Consider the following 14,295-nt stretch of genomic DNA (forward strand, 5'->3'; position numbering starts at 1 on the left):
TCTGGCCGCCTGCCTCCAGGAAATGTCGGATCTCTTACACAATGCTCACTGTCAAACCCTCCAGCCTTCCCCACCATCCCCAGGGAGCCTTGGCTCACCCCTACGGCGAAGGCTGCAGGTCTTGTGGCAGCCACAGGCCTAGGGAAAGCACCGGGGCCTTGTAACGACTGCCACCTGGTGGCCAGGATGGGGACGGACTCTTTTGACGGCTGCCCAGCAGCAGGGTCCAAGGGGATGGATGGGGCTGGGTGGTCAGGTGCCCAGAAAACAGTGGGATAGGCAAGAAATGGCCTCAGGAATCCTCTTTGGGACAACTGAAAGGTGCCCTAAAGGCCTGTTTTTAACCAAATTTACTCCAGTGGATACTCAAACCCTAGGGGTTCACCAGAAGCCGATCCCCCAAGCCCAATTCCCCATTTCTAAGATGGTGTCAACCAGGGCTGGGGTCAGAGGGGCTGCAGGGCCCACATGGCAGGCACAGTCAGGAGAATGTGAAGGGAGGGTCTCTAGGTGCCCAGCAGAGGCGTCCCTGGGATGCCTTCCTAAGTCAACCCAAAAGGTCCTTCTATCTGGTCCTTCACACCTACTTCCCAACAGCACATCTGGACTGGCAGCAAGGAACCTTGCCCTGCAGGATGGATCCATCCATCCATCCATCCATCCATCCGTCCGTCCGTCCGTCCATCCATCCATCCATCCATCCATCCATCCATCCCTCCATCCATCCCATCCATCCGTCCATCCGTCCGTCCATCCGTCCGTCCGTCCATCCCATCCATCCTATCCATCCCATCCATCCGTCCATCCCATCCGTCCGTCCGTCCGTCCATCCATCCATCCATCCATCCATCCGTCCATCCGTCCATTCAGCAGGGCCCATCCATCCATCCAATATCTACAGAGCAAGTGCCTTCCACACAGAACTTGGTTCATTAAGAAGGGAGCCTGTGCACACACACAGCTGGGCTGCGGGAGATACAGGGGGACTTCTGCAGTCTGGGTCCCTGAGGTGCCAAAAGGAAACAATGACCACTCTTGGCAAAGACAGTCACTGGAGAAGCCACCTTGAATTGGAGGAGCAGAGAACCAGGGCCCAGAACTTGAGTTGCCAAGGATCCCAGGGCAGCTAGGAACCCAGCAGGGATTCAGGGAAAGGACCTGAGATACCGAGACTGCCAAAAGCCGACAATGCCGCCTCCAAGAGGACCCGGTGAGGGATCCGTGGCTGGAGCTCATCAGGGACTGAGCAGGAGGCTGTTCCTGGACCCCTGGGGATCCACGATGGATGCCAGCTCCGGCCAGGCTCCACCTTCCAATGGGAGGTCCAGGAACCTCATGAACCAGAAAGGGCTGGCTTTATCCTGCAGCCCACATCAGTCCAACTGGATGACCAAGTGCACGGCTGCCTCCCCTGGCTGGCTCATCTGGCAGACCTTCCCTAGGAGAAGGTAGGGAGGCCGAGGACCCTGCTGTTCCTGGGTCTCCACTGGGCAGCAGGAAGGACCCCAGGGGTCCAGTGCAGGACAGACTTTTCCACTGGTCTTGGGGCCTGGCAGCTTCATTCCCAGTGTCTGGGTAGCTGGTTCTGATTTCAAAGCTCTGAGTTCAGATATGTACCCTGGCCTTCTGGGCTGCTCAGGTGAGGCTGACGGTGGTCACTGGTCTGTGTTGGCGCCCAGCCACACTGCCCTGGGTCTCACCACGTTGTCAGGCTAGTGAGGGCTCTTAGCTCAGATGAGGGGTCCTCACGTCTCCTCAGTTTCCACACAGAAGGGCCCCGCCACCATTCATCAGCTGATCACATCCACAACTGTATAGCTCACCAGTGCTGATTTTTGAGGGCCTGGAAGCTTGCAATCCCGTGTGTGTGTGGGAGGCCACCGCTGATCTCTCCACGGTGCATCCTTGCCCTCAGATACGTGATCTTGTCTTACCCAGGTGAGGCCTAAGTGAGGTCTCCCCTCCCTAGACTTACCGTGGACACTTACCAACCATGCAGCCACACACCCTGCGGCACACCTACACTGTGCTGAGGCCCTGGGACTTACATCATGTCCTGCCAAGTGCCATCTCCCTAGCCCACCTGCAGTGGAACCAGCGGGGCTGCTGAGCCACCATGTCCAAGCTGAGGATGCATTTCCAGGAACAAAGGGGCAGAGGGCACGCCTTGGGGCAGCAAGAGGTGAGGGCCCAGCTTGGGGGTGCTGCTGGAGGACAGCACCATTTCCCTCCACCCCGTCCACCCAGCAGATGTCTGGTTAGCATTCCCAGCCCTCTTCCTCACATGCGAGCATGGCAGAGTGGTGACAATGGCCACAGCTGTTCACACCTGAGAAGCTGCCCAGCTCTGATGAGGCCTTGTTGTAGCATCAACCTACTATCTACTCAAGATGCTTGGGTCCAATCATTTGACCACCCTGAAATCTACACCTCACAGACCTGTACCTGCTAAACACAGCAGCTTCCTAAAGGGGGGCAGTCCCAGAGACCCACAAAGACAGCGCCTGGATTCCAGCCTCTCCCAGCCACCCCAGTGCCATCCTCTCACTCAAGACCTGGACTGAGAGCCACCTGGGGCTCCCGCGGCTGGCCTGTAGGCCCATTCCTGTGCCCTGGTCAGCTATGATGCTGAGCAGGACCCCTGCTGTTTGCCTCGAGGACCGTCACTGCGTGTGCCACTCGGGTCCTTGTATGACGATGCTTTCTCAGGTCCTGAGTGAGGCAGTGCCTGGTGCCTGCTGCTCCCCAAGTCTTTACCACGTGGCGGATCCTGCCTGGTTTGAGGGCAGTTTACCAACAGCCTTCTGGGCTGTTCTCTTCCCATGTCCCAAAACATCTAGAAACTCATGGCCCCATGCCAGATGACAAGGGGTGGACACACTTCCTGGGACAATCCTGAGGCTTCAGGAAAACGCCCTCGACAGGTTCTTAAGCCACAGTGCAGATTCCCGACAGGTTCTTTTTTTTTTTTTTTTTTTTTTAAGGCAGAGTCTCGCTCTGTCTCCCAGGCTGGAGTGCAGTGGCCAGATCTCAGCTCACTGCAAGCTCCGCCTCCCGGGTTTACGCCATTCTCCTGCCTCAGCCTCCCGAGTAGCTGGGACTACAGGCGCCCGCCACCTCGCCCAGCTAGTTTTTTGTATTTTTTTTAGTAGAGACGGGGTTTCACTGTGTTAGCCAGGATGGTCTCGATCTCCTGACCTCGTGATCCGCCCGCCTCGGCCTCCCAAAGTGCTGGGATTACAGGCTTGAGCCACCGCGCCCGGCCACCCGACAGGTTCTTAAGCCACAGCGCAGATTCCAACCATGCCTGCCCACTTTGGAGGGTCAGAGCCCCCTAGGACTGGGATACATCTGCCACCTGAGGGCGACTCTAGAGCTGGGCGGGAGGGTGGGGTGCTGGGGCACTGGCTGGCCTTGGGGAGAGACAGGTGAGGGCGGCTCTGATGTCTCCTGAGCAGGGAGGCTGCCACACGCCCATACACGCTGGCGATGTCCACAGATTAGAGGTGTGGGGTGAATGGCGAGGGGTAGGGGAAGATGCTTTTAGTCCCAATGCCAATGCCTGCTTAGGGCCCATCCCGTTGCTTGGGGAGCCGCCGCAGAAAGATGGCACCCTCACCAGGGAAAGCCTCTTCCCAGACAGAGGATGTTTCTGGAAGCCGCTCAAACAGGGTCCTGAGTAGCAGGGAACAGCCGACTCTCCCTCTGCTCCTTCCCCACCTAGCATAACAGCCAGGATCCTCGCCCACTCTCCAGGAATGAGACAGCGCATGGGAGACACCCAGGGGTTGTAGTGTAGCTTGGTTTTATTTATGTCCACAAATATTTCAAAAAAATTACAAAATACTCAAATGGAGAGAACACAGAAGTCACGATTTCTGGGTGTCTACTGTTCACACTGTGTTATCTCACGGCGAACTACTCATATATACATTTAGCTTCAAGATATATAGAAATGTAGCAAATCCGAGTGTGCACTCTGCCTCTGCCGCAGTGGAGTGAAGCTCAACCTCGAGGACACTGAACAAGATACGGACACACACAGAGGAGCCAAACCAAACCCTGAACAAAGGGAGGAAAATCTGAAGGAAACCAAGTGGTTGGGCTTCAAAGACACCGTGAAGGTCAGGGCCTCCTAAACAAACTGTAGCTGACCAGGTGAGGGTTTCGGGTCGAGGGTTTTTTAGATGGAAGAATCTCAGTGCTTCGCCTTGGGATACGGGGAGAAAAGCAAACGTAACGAGAACACCTTCGGACGGTTTTCAAGTACAGACCTCAGAGGACTCGACTCTTAATTCTTTGGAAAAACGGATGACAGAGGAGGAGATAAAGAAGGTTTAACTGAATGGCAGATGTTGTGTTCTACCAAAAAGAAAGAAAAACCAAAAGCCGAGAAGGTGGGGGCCCGGGCGCAGGAGTCTGGCAGCCCAGCAGGAAGAGGCCTCACTCAGAGCCATGGGAACAAGCCTGCCGTGAGAGCCTGTCCCCACCCCAGAAGGAGACGAATGCCTCCAAGCCACTGTGGTCTGAAGTCCCACGGCAGAAGGTGAATGTGAGCTTTCCTCCCCGCTAAGAAACTAAAGCTAAGGCAGAAATGGAATGAGAGAAAAATGGAAGAAAAAAAAACCTAGAAACATTTTCAACAGACAAAACAATCCTATCCCAACTGAAACCAAACATGGTTTTTAAGAGAAACTGGAAATGCCCCTATTTGACTCCAGAACCTGAATTGGAGCTAGTACCTGCTGGTTTCTGGATCAAACTATCAGCCTCTCTTCCTGCTCCCTCTGCGGCCTGGGTCCTAGGTGGACTTTGTGTCCTCTGACCCAGTGTGGTCTCTTTTTGTCCTACAATTCTTGGGATGGGACCAGCACAATGGCAGAAGAGCTGTCAAGTGTCCGAGAGAAAAAGATCGGAAGAGGACATGTCCTGGCAGGAAGCAGGGCTGACAGAGGGGAGACAACCCGGAAGAGCCTGCACTCAGCCTGGGAGAAAGTGCATTACAGCGGCACCCTGGAAAGGAGGGCAGGCTCTCTCCAGGACTGTTCCGCTCAGAAGGGCCTGGCCTCCTAAGAAGCGGCCCCCACAAAGCTGGCTTTCTGACTGCACATTTGTGGGTGGGACTCCAGTTCCCACTTCCAGGACGAAGAGTGGGACTCAAATGGTTTACCAGTGCGGGGCGAGGTCACCATGCAGACCTGCTCCTAGGGTGAAATACAGACTACCCCCAACACCTGTCTTAACTCCAGGATCTCCCTTGCTCAAAAGTGGCCTCAGTCTGTGGCAAGAATGACGGGGCCGTCCTCACCACAAGATCCAGATGACAATGAGCACGAGAGGGCAGCCTTCTAACAGATCCTTTTGGCAGGCATATGTCCTGGGTTGCTCATGTGCTGAGTTATTTGTATGGAATCATTTTCTTGAATTTCTTAGATGATGAAATTTTCGGAGTATTAAAAAAGACATTCATCCAGAACAATCAAGTGTGTGTACATAGAAATCTAGAAGGAAATCTACAATGGACACAGGCCCATGCGCTTTCCATCCCGTGGAAACAGAACAGTGACACCGGAGAACAGAAAGTGAACATTCACCTCCTGCACTCCCTGTGCAAAATGGAAGAGGTCTGATGGAGCAGAAGTCTGCGCTGCTGGCAGAGCACAGGCTAGGAGCAGACACAAGTGAAACGCAAGGCAGCAAAACAGACAGTCTGTAACATCGTCCCTGCAAACCCTGGATGCTCGCTGCTGTGACCAGGCCTCGGCCCAAGCCTCTCTGTCCATGTGGAACGCCCCTTTGCTCCCTTTAATTAAAGGGATAATTATATATAACTTTTTATTAAAAAATCAACTCTGTATTCTGTCAATAGTTGGTAGGAATTCACAATTAGTGACATGGCTGGAAAAAATAGATCACAATAGTAGTTTATGGAAGAAAAAAAAGGCTGTTCTAAAATTATTTATTTACAGACGTAAAAAGCCATGCTGCAGAACTTTCTCAAATTATGAAGATTTCCTACAATGTATTAAAATAAAAGATTTTTCTAAAAATTATAGCTCTTGGATTCCAAATTCCTATGCCACCGATCTGCAAGCCTCGCGGGCTCTGGAGCACTCGTGGCAGAGTGTGTCAGTGTGTCTGCACGCACAGTGAAGGGTGTGAACTGGATTCTAGCACCTACTGAGAAATCAAGGAAAAGAAAACTAAAGCCAAACCCCAAGATTGCAGGGAAGCTTTCTGGATGTTCAGTCCAGTCCAGGACTCACTAAGTTTCTGGGGGACTGTCATGCAGGGAGATCCAAACCAGTCTCGGGAAATCCTCTCGACAAACGAACACTATTATGTGGATACATTTTTAGTTGTGGGTTTTTAAATATATAAAGAAATCTTTAGAAGATATTCTTTTTGCTTTTGCAGCTCCTATTGTATGTAAAAAGTCCTGTTTCTCCCCCCAAGAACTGGGGTTTCCACAGCCAGCATTAACAAATAAATAACTTATAACTGCTTGTCACCTTCTTTCTTCAGTCGACTGGAAAGACAAAACAGGAAAGCATATTTAGTCTCAGGCCTAGGCAGGCAGTCAGGCAGGCTGGGGGCAACCCCAAAGGCAATAGCCAGGCAATCCAAGCCCAAGCCTGCAGCCTCCTGTGTAGCTGACCTACCCTCCCAACACCTCCCTTCCTCTGCTTCTCCCATCACTGTGGTTCCGCAATGTCCCCTCTAGGGCCCAGCAGGCCGAGGGGGAGGAGCCTGGCCCTGGGCACTGCGGGAGAAGCACCGTGGGCACATGGGGGGTTTGGTGGGAGCCTGGGCTCAGATCCCCCTCCACTCCCTCCCAGCACCCCACCTCACCTGTAATAATCTTCCTGACTTGGTAGGTGGCCACCATGCATGTGGGGGTGTCCATGCAGCCACTGCTGCTCCATGGCCAGTCTCTGCAGCTCAGCCGACTGGGCGTGCATGGCCTGCAGCTGGTGGGCTGCTGACATGGGGGGTGGGATGGCCCCAGGCAGGTCTCGGGGATAGGGGGTGCCTGCCAAACACAAAACAACCTGCGCTACAGAAATAGCCAGAGGACTGGCCAAGACCGGGACAGCACAGGCACAGCAAACGGCAAGGAGCACAGGAGAGGTGCCAGCACGGACACAGGAGCCAGCCCCTCCCAGACTGCAGAAAGCCAGAAGGCAGAGCCTCCGGGGAGGCAGGAGGTGCCCTTGGGAGCCTCTGCCTGGACCCTTCCCGGCCCCTCCTCCACATGCTCCAGGCCTCAGCCCAAGTGCTTCTCCTTCAGAGACCTGCTATGAGCCCCCTCTGCTACTTTGACTGGTCCTGCAGTCCTGGCTCTTAGCAAGGCTGATGCATTTATGACCCCCTACCCCAGGCAGCCCCCAGAGTGCCAGAGTGCCAGAGTGCAGGCTTGTTTCCCCCACGGACCCCCTGCATGCAGGGGGAAAGAACCTGCCTGCTCAACGCATGAATGAATGAATGAATGAATGAATGAATGAAGACAGCAGACCAGACCCCAACCCAACTCACACGGCCTCCCCGCCCCTCCCAGAGGGGAAGTCTTACCGAAAACTGGATGGCGAAGCATCTCGTGCTCGTGAGGCGGCTGTCCAAGCAGAGGGTTGGGGAGAGTGCCAGGCGGGTAGGGGAAGCGAGCCAGGTGGGGGCCAGCAGTCAGGGGGTCGACCAGCGGGTGAACGGGGCCTGCTGAACCTAAAGAAAGGACAAAAGGCCAGATGGAGGCAGCGCGCGGCTCTTCAATGTTTGTCCCCCTTAGCTGGAATGGCCGATGACTTCCTCCTAGCCCAAGCTGGCTCCGGGTCACCAGGGCCGGATGCACCACCTGGTTGCAGGTGGCCCTGCCCTAAAGTGGCTGCCTCCACCTTCAACAACAGCTCCAGAGGCAGAGAGAAGTGATGAGCCCACCGCTGATGCAGGTACTTCCTAGTCCCTTTGTGGAGCACCCCCAACAGGCAATCTCAGTCCGGTTTGGTCAAGGATCTGGGATCAGCAGGGTTCCTCTCGTCAGCCACCTGGGCCTGCCCTCTGCCTGTCAGGTCACAGGAGCATACAGCCTTGCCCCACCAGGTGTTGGGCTGGCACGCCCTGCCAAGGGCTGTCTCCCTGCCTTTCACTTGCAGAACCCAAAGGAGGCCAGCAGAGCCGGTGGCGCAGAATGGGAACCCGGCCCGGCACTGCCCTCTCTTCTCTGCTGGCGCCAAATCTTGCATCTCTCCCTTCAGAAAGTTGCCTTGATCTGACCTCACCACACCACCTCCTACCCTTACCTCCTATCCCCCAGCTCCAGCCAACACAGGTGCTGGCAGGGTTTCAGGGTTGCCACCTTCAGCCACACTGCCCGGGGGTCCCTGGAAGGTTGGGAGCCCCCCTCGGCCTCTGTGGCTGCTCTTGCCCGTTTCCCACAGCTTGCCCTTTCACCTCCTCCATGTCTCTGCTACGTCCTCAGCGGTCCTCTCCTGACAGCCTTCTTAAAACTGCCACACTGCCCCTGCCCCCCACTCTCCTGATTCCCTCTTCCGGATTTATTTTCTTCCAGAACGTGCACTTTCCACCTCTCACAACCCAGCACACATCTTTCAACTATCTCCCCAAACTGGAAGGTGAATGTGGACAGGGGTTCTGCCAGCACCTACAACTGTGCCTGGCACATCCCAGGGGTTCAGTAAACACATGCTGAATGAATGATGCAGGAATGAGCAAATGACTACCTGTCCTCAACACTTGTTAGACCAAGGCTTGTAAGGTCTACACCAGGTGGCAACAGAGCTTCAGATATGAGGATGGCAATGGTGAGTGCTCTCCCATGCCAGGACTGGGTACAGGAGCAGGGGAGGCACCTGGTGCCTCCAAGCAAGGTGGCTCCCCACCCTCCCTCTGGGCCTTGGCCTCTCAGTCATCCTGCCCCACACTGGAGGGTGGCTGGTGAGGAAGCCCTGCACACAGGCTGTACCACGGGACCTGTACTCCCAAGTCCCATGGAGCGGTGAACCTGCCTCCTTAAAGCACAGTAGCCACCCTCCTGCGCCATCTCACCTCTGCCTTAGAGCAGCCTCCCCACAGCTGGTGAATGAGCGGCCTTCAGGAGCTCCTACTCCCATGGTGGATAGGACTGGGCAGCCCTGGCCAGGTGGGTCAGCTCGGAGAACTCAGCCAAAGCCAGCAGGAGGCCTGCCCAGCCTCGCTCCTCAAGAGAAGAGGACTGTGCTTTTAATTCTCACCAAGTGACCCCTGAGTAGCGCAGTGCCTCATCTGTACGTTCCTTGGCTCCAAAGGCCACATGACACTGCTGTGCTGCCCTTACCCTGCCCCGTGGGCCTAGGCCACTTCCCTCCATCCCAGGCACAGGGCCGATAACACAGGCTTCACCCCTGTGTGCTGCAGCTGTCTGAGGCCTTGCAGTTCTGGAGAGCTGCAGGGCCAAGGACAGACTGTGATACAGCAAAACCATGACGGTAGTGGATGCTGAGCTCTTCTAAGATCTGCCAAGTATGAGGAATCTGTTCAGAAAAGAACACTTTCTGCTCCTGGATGGTGACTGTCACTCATCAGGCTCTGCACCCCTCCCTGTGCCTCTGTCCCACCTGCCACGCCGGGGCACGCACCTTGGTGGAGGGGGTCCTGCTGGTGGAGGTGGAGGTGGGAGTGAATGTGTGAGTGCTGGTGATGGTGTGGAGTCACGTTGAACATCTGCAGTCGGGCCAGGGGGTCGCTGGTCAGTGACGCCATGCGCTCTGCGTGGATACGCTCTGCTGCCAGTCTGTCAGGGTAGCTCATCTCGGGCCGCAGCTGGGGGCCCGCCAGGGCCAATCTCTCCCTCTCCAAGGGGTTCAGGCCCGGGTGGAAAGAAGCAAAAGGGTGGGGCCCGGCCGTCGGGGGTATGGTGAGGGCGCTGTGCCGGGCAAAGTGCTCCATGGGGTTGGCGGCTGGGTGCAGGGGGTCCAGCTCTGGGGGCTTCACCTCGAAGCCCGGTTTCATCCTCTCCCGCAGCTCGCGCTCCCGGATCTCCCGCTCTCGGATCTCCCGCTCCCGGAGCTCCCGCTCGCGGATGGTGGGGTCGACGTTGTAGAGGCCAGGCATGTGGTAGGCCAGCAGGGGGTCCGTGGGGTTAAGGGGCATGTAGAAGGGGTGGTTGCGGTTGGTGGGCGACATGACGTGGGGCCGGGCGTACTCGCTCAGAGTCCGAAGGGCAGGTGTGTCAGGCCCGATGTAGGGGGGCACGGCAGCAATGGTGGTTGGTGGTGGCTCGAAGGATGGCCGCATGTGGCCAGGACCACTGAGCTGGGGGTCACTGAGACGACCTTCATGCGCTGAGCTGGATGCCTTCTGCGGAAGGAAAAGAAAACATGAGGGGTCCCCAGAGTGCCTGGGGTCTCCACTTGACCCACAATGCGGAGGTGGGCCTGGTCCTGCTCCTGGCCTGCTCTGACAGGCCACCCTGGTCCCTCCACAGAGACCTGGCCCTGGCCTTGGCCTGACACCAGGATGCAGTCCAGGCCCTGCACGGTCGGGCTCATCTGTGCCCGCAGCTCCCCTCAGGCCCAGATGGGAGTGTGCCCCTGTGAGACAAAGCTCATGTGTGAGGTGTCTACGTGTGAGGGTGTGTCTGGCAGTGACAGCCAGGGGGCGTGGGTGAGTGAGCCCAGCAGGCCAGGAACCTCACCGGGAGCCCCTCATGCCACCTCCTGGGTTGGCTGCCCTCTCCTCCCGACGACAGCAGAGAGCTGGCCACCACCACAGCACCCAGCCCATGAGGCGGCCACAGGCAGGACAGCTGGAGAGGCCCCTCGAGGCCTGGTTACCGCCTGAGTGCTCGGGTCTTCTCTCAAGGCACCCCTTGTGCTTCTCCCTGGCTCCTTCAAATTACTTAGAAGTTATGAACCCAAAGGCTACAGGGGAAGGACAGGCCCTTTCCTTGAAGGCCCTCAGGCAGGAGGACGCCCAGTTACTGCTGGGAGTCAGCCTAGACCTGCCATGTGCAGTTACCCCGGCAGCTTGGGACGTGCAGCCCCCGTCAGGCGTGGAGAGAGGGTGTAAATAGCACCCAACCCTCTAGCTGCCAGGAGGCCGAGTCAGGCAGCCAAGGGCAGTGCTGGGTGGCCCAGCGTGGCTCCCAGGCGCAGGACGGACCAGCGCCCCCCTCACACCTCGCCAACCCTGGACTCACAGCTGCCCGCTCTGCCTCGCGCTCCCGCTCTCGTTCCCGCTCCCGCTCCTTCTCCTTTTCCTTCTCCCGCTCTCGCTCCTCTCGGGCTTTCTGCTCAGCCTCGCGCTTGGCCTTCTCAATGGCCTCCTCCCTCTTCTTGGCCAGCTTGGACCCGGCCAGAGGCATGAAGTACAGGTCTGTCCGTGCACACGAGTTGTAGCCCCGGTCCAGGTGTTTGTAGAACCTGAGAAAAGCCACAGATCTTGCTGGGAGCTCCTGCCAAAACCCACCCCGTCCCTCCCTCCCACCAGAACTTGCCCCCACCAGCCCACCTGTGCCTGACCTGTCCCGGAGCTCTAGGAAGCTTACCTAGCTGACTGGCTGGCGTGGCTGGGGGTGTCCACCACAGTGGGCTCAGGGGATGGGCTCCTTGGTGGGGGAGGGGGACTCTCAGGCTCCTCAGTGTCATCCAGAGCCTCCTCCTTGATCTGGACCGTGGGGAGTGGGCAGGATGACCCCCCTGCTATGCTGCCTCCTGAAGCCACCGCAGCAGAACAGGGTGGCTGGGCTGAGGTGCCAGGTCCCGCCGGTGGGGTAGAGGTGGAGGGGCAGGTCGGAGGGGTGATAGGAGGAGGGCCTCCAGGGACAAAGGGGTGCTGAGCAAATGGGGGTTGGGGGGCCACCTGGTGGAGGCCTGTAGGGGGGTGGGAGGCAGGAGGCGGGGGCAGGTTCTGGCTCTGGGTCAGCCCAGGGGGCTGGGCAGGTGAGGAGGGCAACGGCTGGCTCTGAGGCATGAGCTGCAGGGGTGGGGGGTGAGCCGACGGGGGATGGTGTGTGGACAGGGAGCTCAGGGGCTTCAGGGCTGGAGGGGGCGGCAGGTTGGCATTCATGGAGAAGGGTGAGGGCCCTGAGAGGTGGGGAGGGTGCTTGTGGGCCTGTGGCGCCGGCAGCTGGGGGATGGGAGTGGTGGGCGGGGGCTTGATGTGGGGCATGGCCAAGGGCGCTGGCGGCAGGGGCTGCTCCCGTGGAGGCTGTTGGGACTGCAGTGCCGACTGAGAGGCTGGCAGCTGCAGGGAGGTGTGAGGGTGCGCTGCGGCTGGGGAGGTCCCCAGAGGGGCCTGGCCTTGGGAGGCCTGGGGAGGGAGGCCAAAGGGCTGTGGGGGGCCTGGGTGCTGCAGCAGGGGCCCAGTCTGTAGGCTGTGAGGGCCAGGTGGGCCCTGACCGTGCAGGGTGGGCTGGGCATGAGAGGGTGCAGAGGGCTGGCCTGCCGACCCAGTCAGAGGCTGCAGAGGGGGGTGCGGTGAGGGATGTGGCGGGGGATGCGGGGAGGGTGGCCGCTGGGGGTGCAGGGCCGGTGCCTGTTGGATGTGGGTATGCGGAACAGGCGCTGTGGGAGCCTGCGGCTGGTTAGGGGCCTGGGAGGCCGTGGGGGAGCCCTGCGGGGGAACTGCAGTGGCAGAGGGCATGGGCCCTGGCGCAGGCAGCTGAGGGGTCCCTGGAGGAGCTGAGGAGGGAGCTGGGGTGACCCCAGTGGGAGCCTGCAAGGCTGGGGGCTGGGCCTGCAGCATCTGCTGCTGGGCTGACGAGTCCGAGTCACTCTCATTGTCCTGGGGGCTGGGGATGCTCGGGGACGTGCTGCGATTGTCCTGGTCGATGTCTTTGGGGTCACTGCTACCCTCATCGTTGACGCTGCGACTGTCTGAACTCTCTCCCTCGCCTTCAGATGGTGAGTTGGGCCGGCTGATCTCCTAGAATCAGAGAAGGGAAGGATGGAAGTCCCAGGAGGGCAGAGCCCTGTGTGCTCTGCACCGCCAGCGCTGGACACACAGTAAGGGTTTGAGCAGATGAAGTAGCAAGCTTGGCTCCAGAACCACAGGTCGTGCCCCAACCCAGCCAGTGTCAAGGGCCACTCCAGCCCCACACTAGGAGACAGGGCACGGCCACCAACTAGGGAGAACCCCGGCTGGGGGCTTCTGAAGAAGCATTAGCTTAACTCAGCAAGGCTCAGCGGCAAACCTCACCTGCGTTTTTGTCTTCTTGGAGCTGGTCCTGTCAGCCTCCTCCGTATCAGAGGCCACCTTCTCCCGCTGGCGTTTGGTACTCTTAAGAGGGGAAGAGGCTTCCTCCTTCACCTTCTGCAGAGGGAAGCCCACAAGGAGCAATCAGGCCAAGGGAGGCCATCCCATCAGCCTCAGCAGGGAAATGATGACAGTTTATAGACAACTTTGCTCCCTCATTCTGAGTTCCATCTCCAGGAGCAAAAAGCTCTAGAAGGGTCAACTAGGGCCAAGAAGGAACACGTATCTGGGGGTGGGAATGACAGCCAGCCCTCCGCATCTGTGGGTTTGCATCCTCACATTCAAGCAACCGCGGACTGAAAATGTAGGCAGGACTATGATGGTTACATCTATACTGAACATGCACATAGTGTTTTCTTGTCATTGTCTCCTAAACAAGGCAGTGGAACCACTGTTTACTGCGTTTACATTGTACTGGGCAGTAGAAGTAACCTAGGGATGATTTAGAGTCTACAGGAGGATGTGACTGGTTACGTGCAAAACACTGTGTCAACGTATATGAGATTTGAGCACCTGTGGATTTTGGTATCCTGGGCGGTGGAGGTGGAGGCTCTGGAGCCAATCTCCAGAAGATACCGAGGGAGGACTGTACTTGGCTCTGGAGGGAGCCGTTCTAACCACTCCCCACACTCTCTACCTTTGAGAACTTAGGATGTTTGAGACAGAGGTGGCCCCCAAGGGTTGGTGCTGGAGCCCCTTTCTCTAGGCCCCCAGCCTTCAGTCTGCAGCCCCTAGGCCAGGACAATGCTGAGCTGCATCCTTGTGTCTGAGGGAGCTGATCACGAACGCCAGCAACCCAGTTTTAATGGAAGGGAGGGACAGAATAGCCCCTACTATTCCCCCAGCACCTGACCTTGGCCGACTTCTTCACTGTCTCTGCTTTACTGTCATTGCTGGAGGTGCTGGCAGCGCTAGGGGAGTTCCGGCCGCTGGAGCGGATGTCTTCATTGATGGGTGAGGTGCGACCATCAGGGCTGGCTGGCTGCTTCTTCCGACCACTGCGTAGTGTCGACATCTGCCCACCCAAACCGAAGACTGGTGACACCA

The 14,295-nt window shown here is 57.7% G+C and overlaps 1 protein-coding gene across 14 annotated transcripts in view; it reads right to left on the minus strand.

Annotated features, from left to right (window-relative positions):
* Positions 1–3,788: 3,788 nt before the first annotated feature.
* Positions 3,789–14,295, minus strand: part of RERE (arginine-glutamic acid dipeptide repeats) — a 465,254-nt gene continuing 454,747 nt past the window's right edge. For all 14 annotated transcript variants that reach the window (XM_017956872.3, XM_017956875.3, XM_017956864.3 and 11 more), the window contains 8 exons: positions 14,102–14,263; positions 13,192–13,305; positions 11,540–12,918; positions 11,192–11,414; positions 9,630–10,350; positions 7,573–7,719; positions 6,853–7,033; positions 3,789–6,529 (listed from right to left, as the gene is read on the minus strand). In XM_017956872.3, the coding sequence (XP_017812361.1) occupies positions 6,496–6,529; positions 6,853–7,033; positions 7,573–7,719; positions 9,630–10,350; positions 11,192–11,414; positions 11,540–12,918; positions 13,192–13,305; positions 14,102–14,263 (2,961 nt within the window). In that variant the 3' untranslated portion in view covers positions 3,789–6,495. The remainder of the gene's footprint in view (positions 6,530–6,852; positions 7,034–7,572; positions 7,720–9,629; positions 10,351–11,191; positions 11,415–11,539; positions 12,919–13,191; positions 13,306–14,101; positions 14,264–14,295) is intronic.

The sequence above is a fragment of the Papio anubis genome, chromosome 1, assembly GCF_008728515.1.
Source record: "Papio anubis isolate 15944 chromosome 1, Panubis1.0, whole genome shotgun sequence".
Taxonomy (NCBI): Eukaryota; Metazoa; Chordata; class Mammalia; order Primates; family Cercopithecidae; genus Papio; species Papio anubis.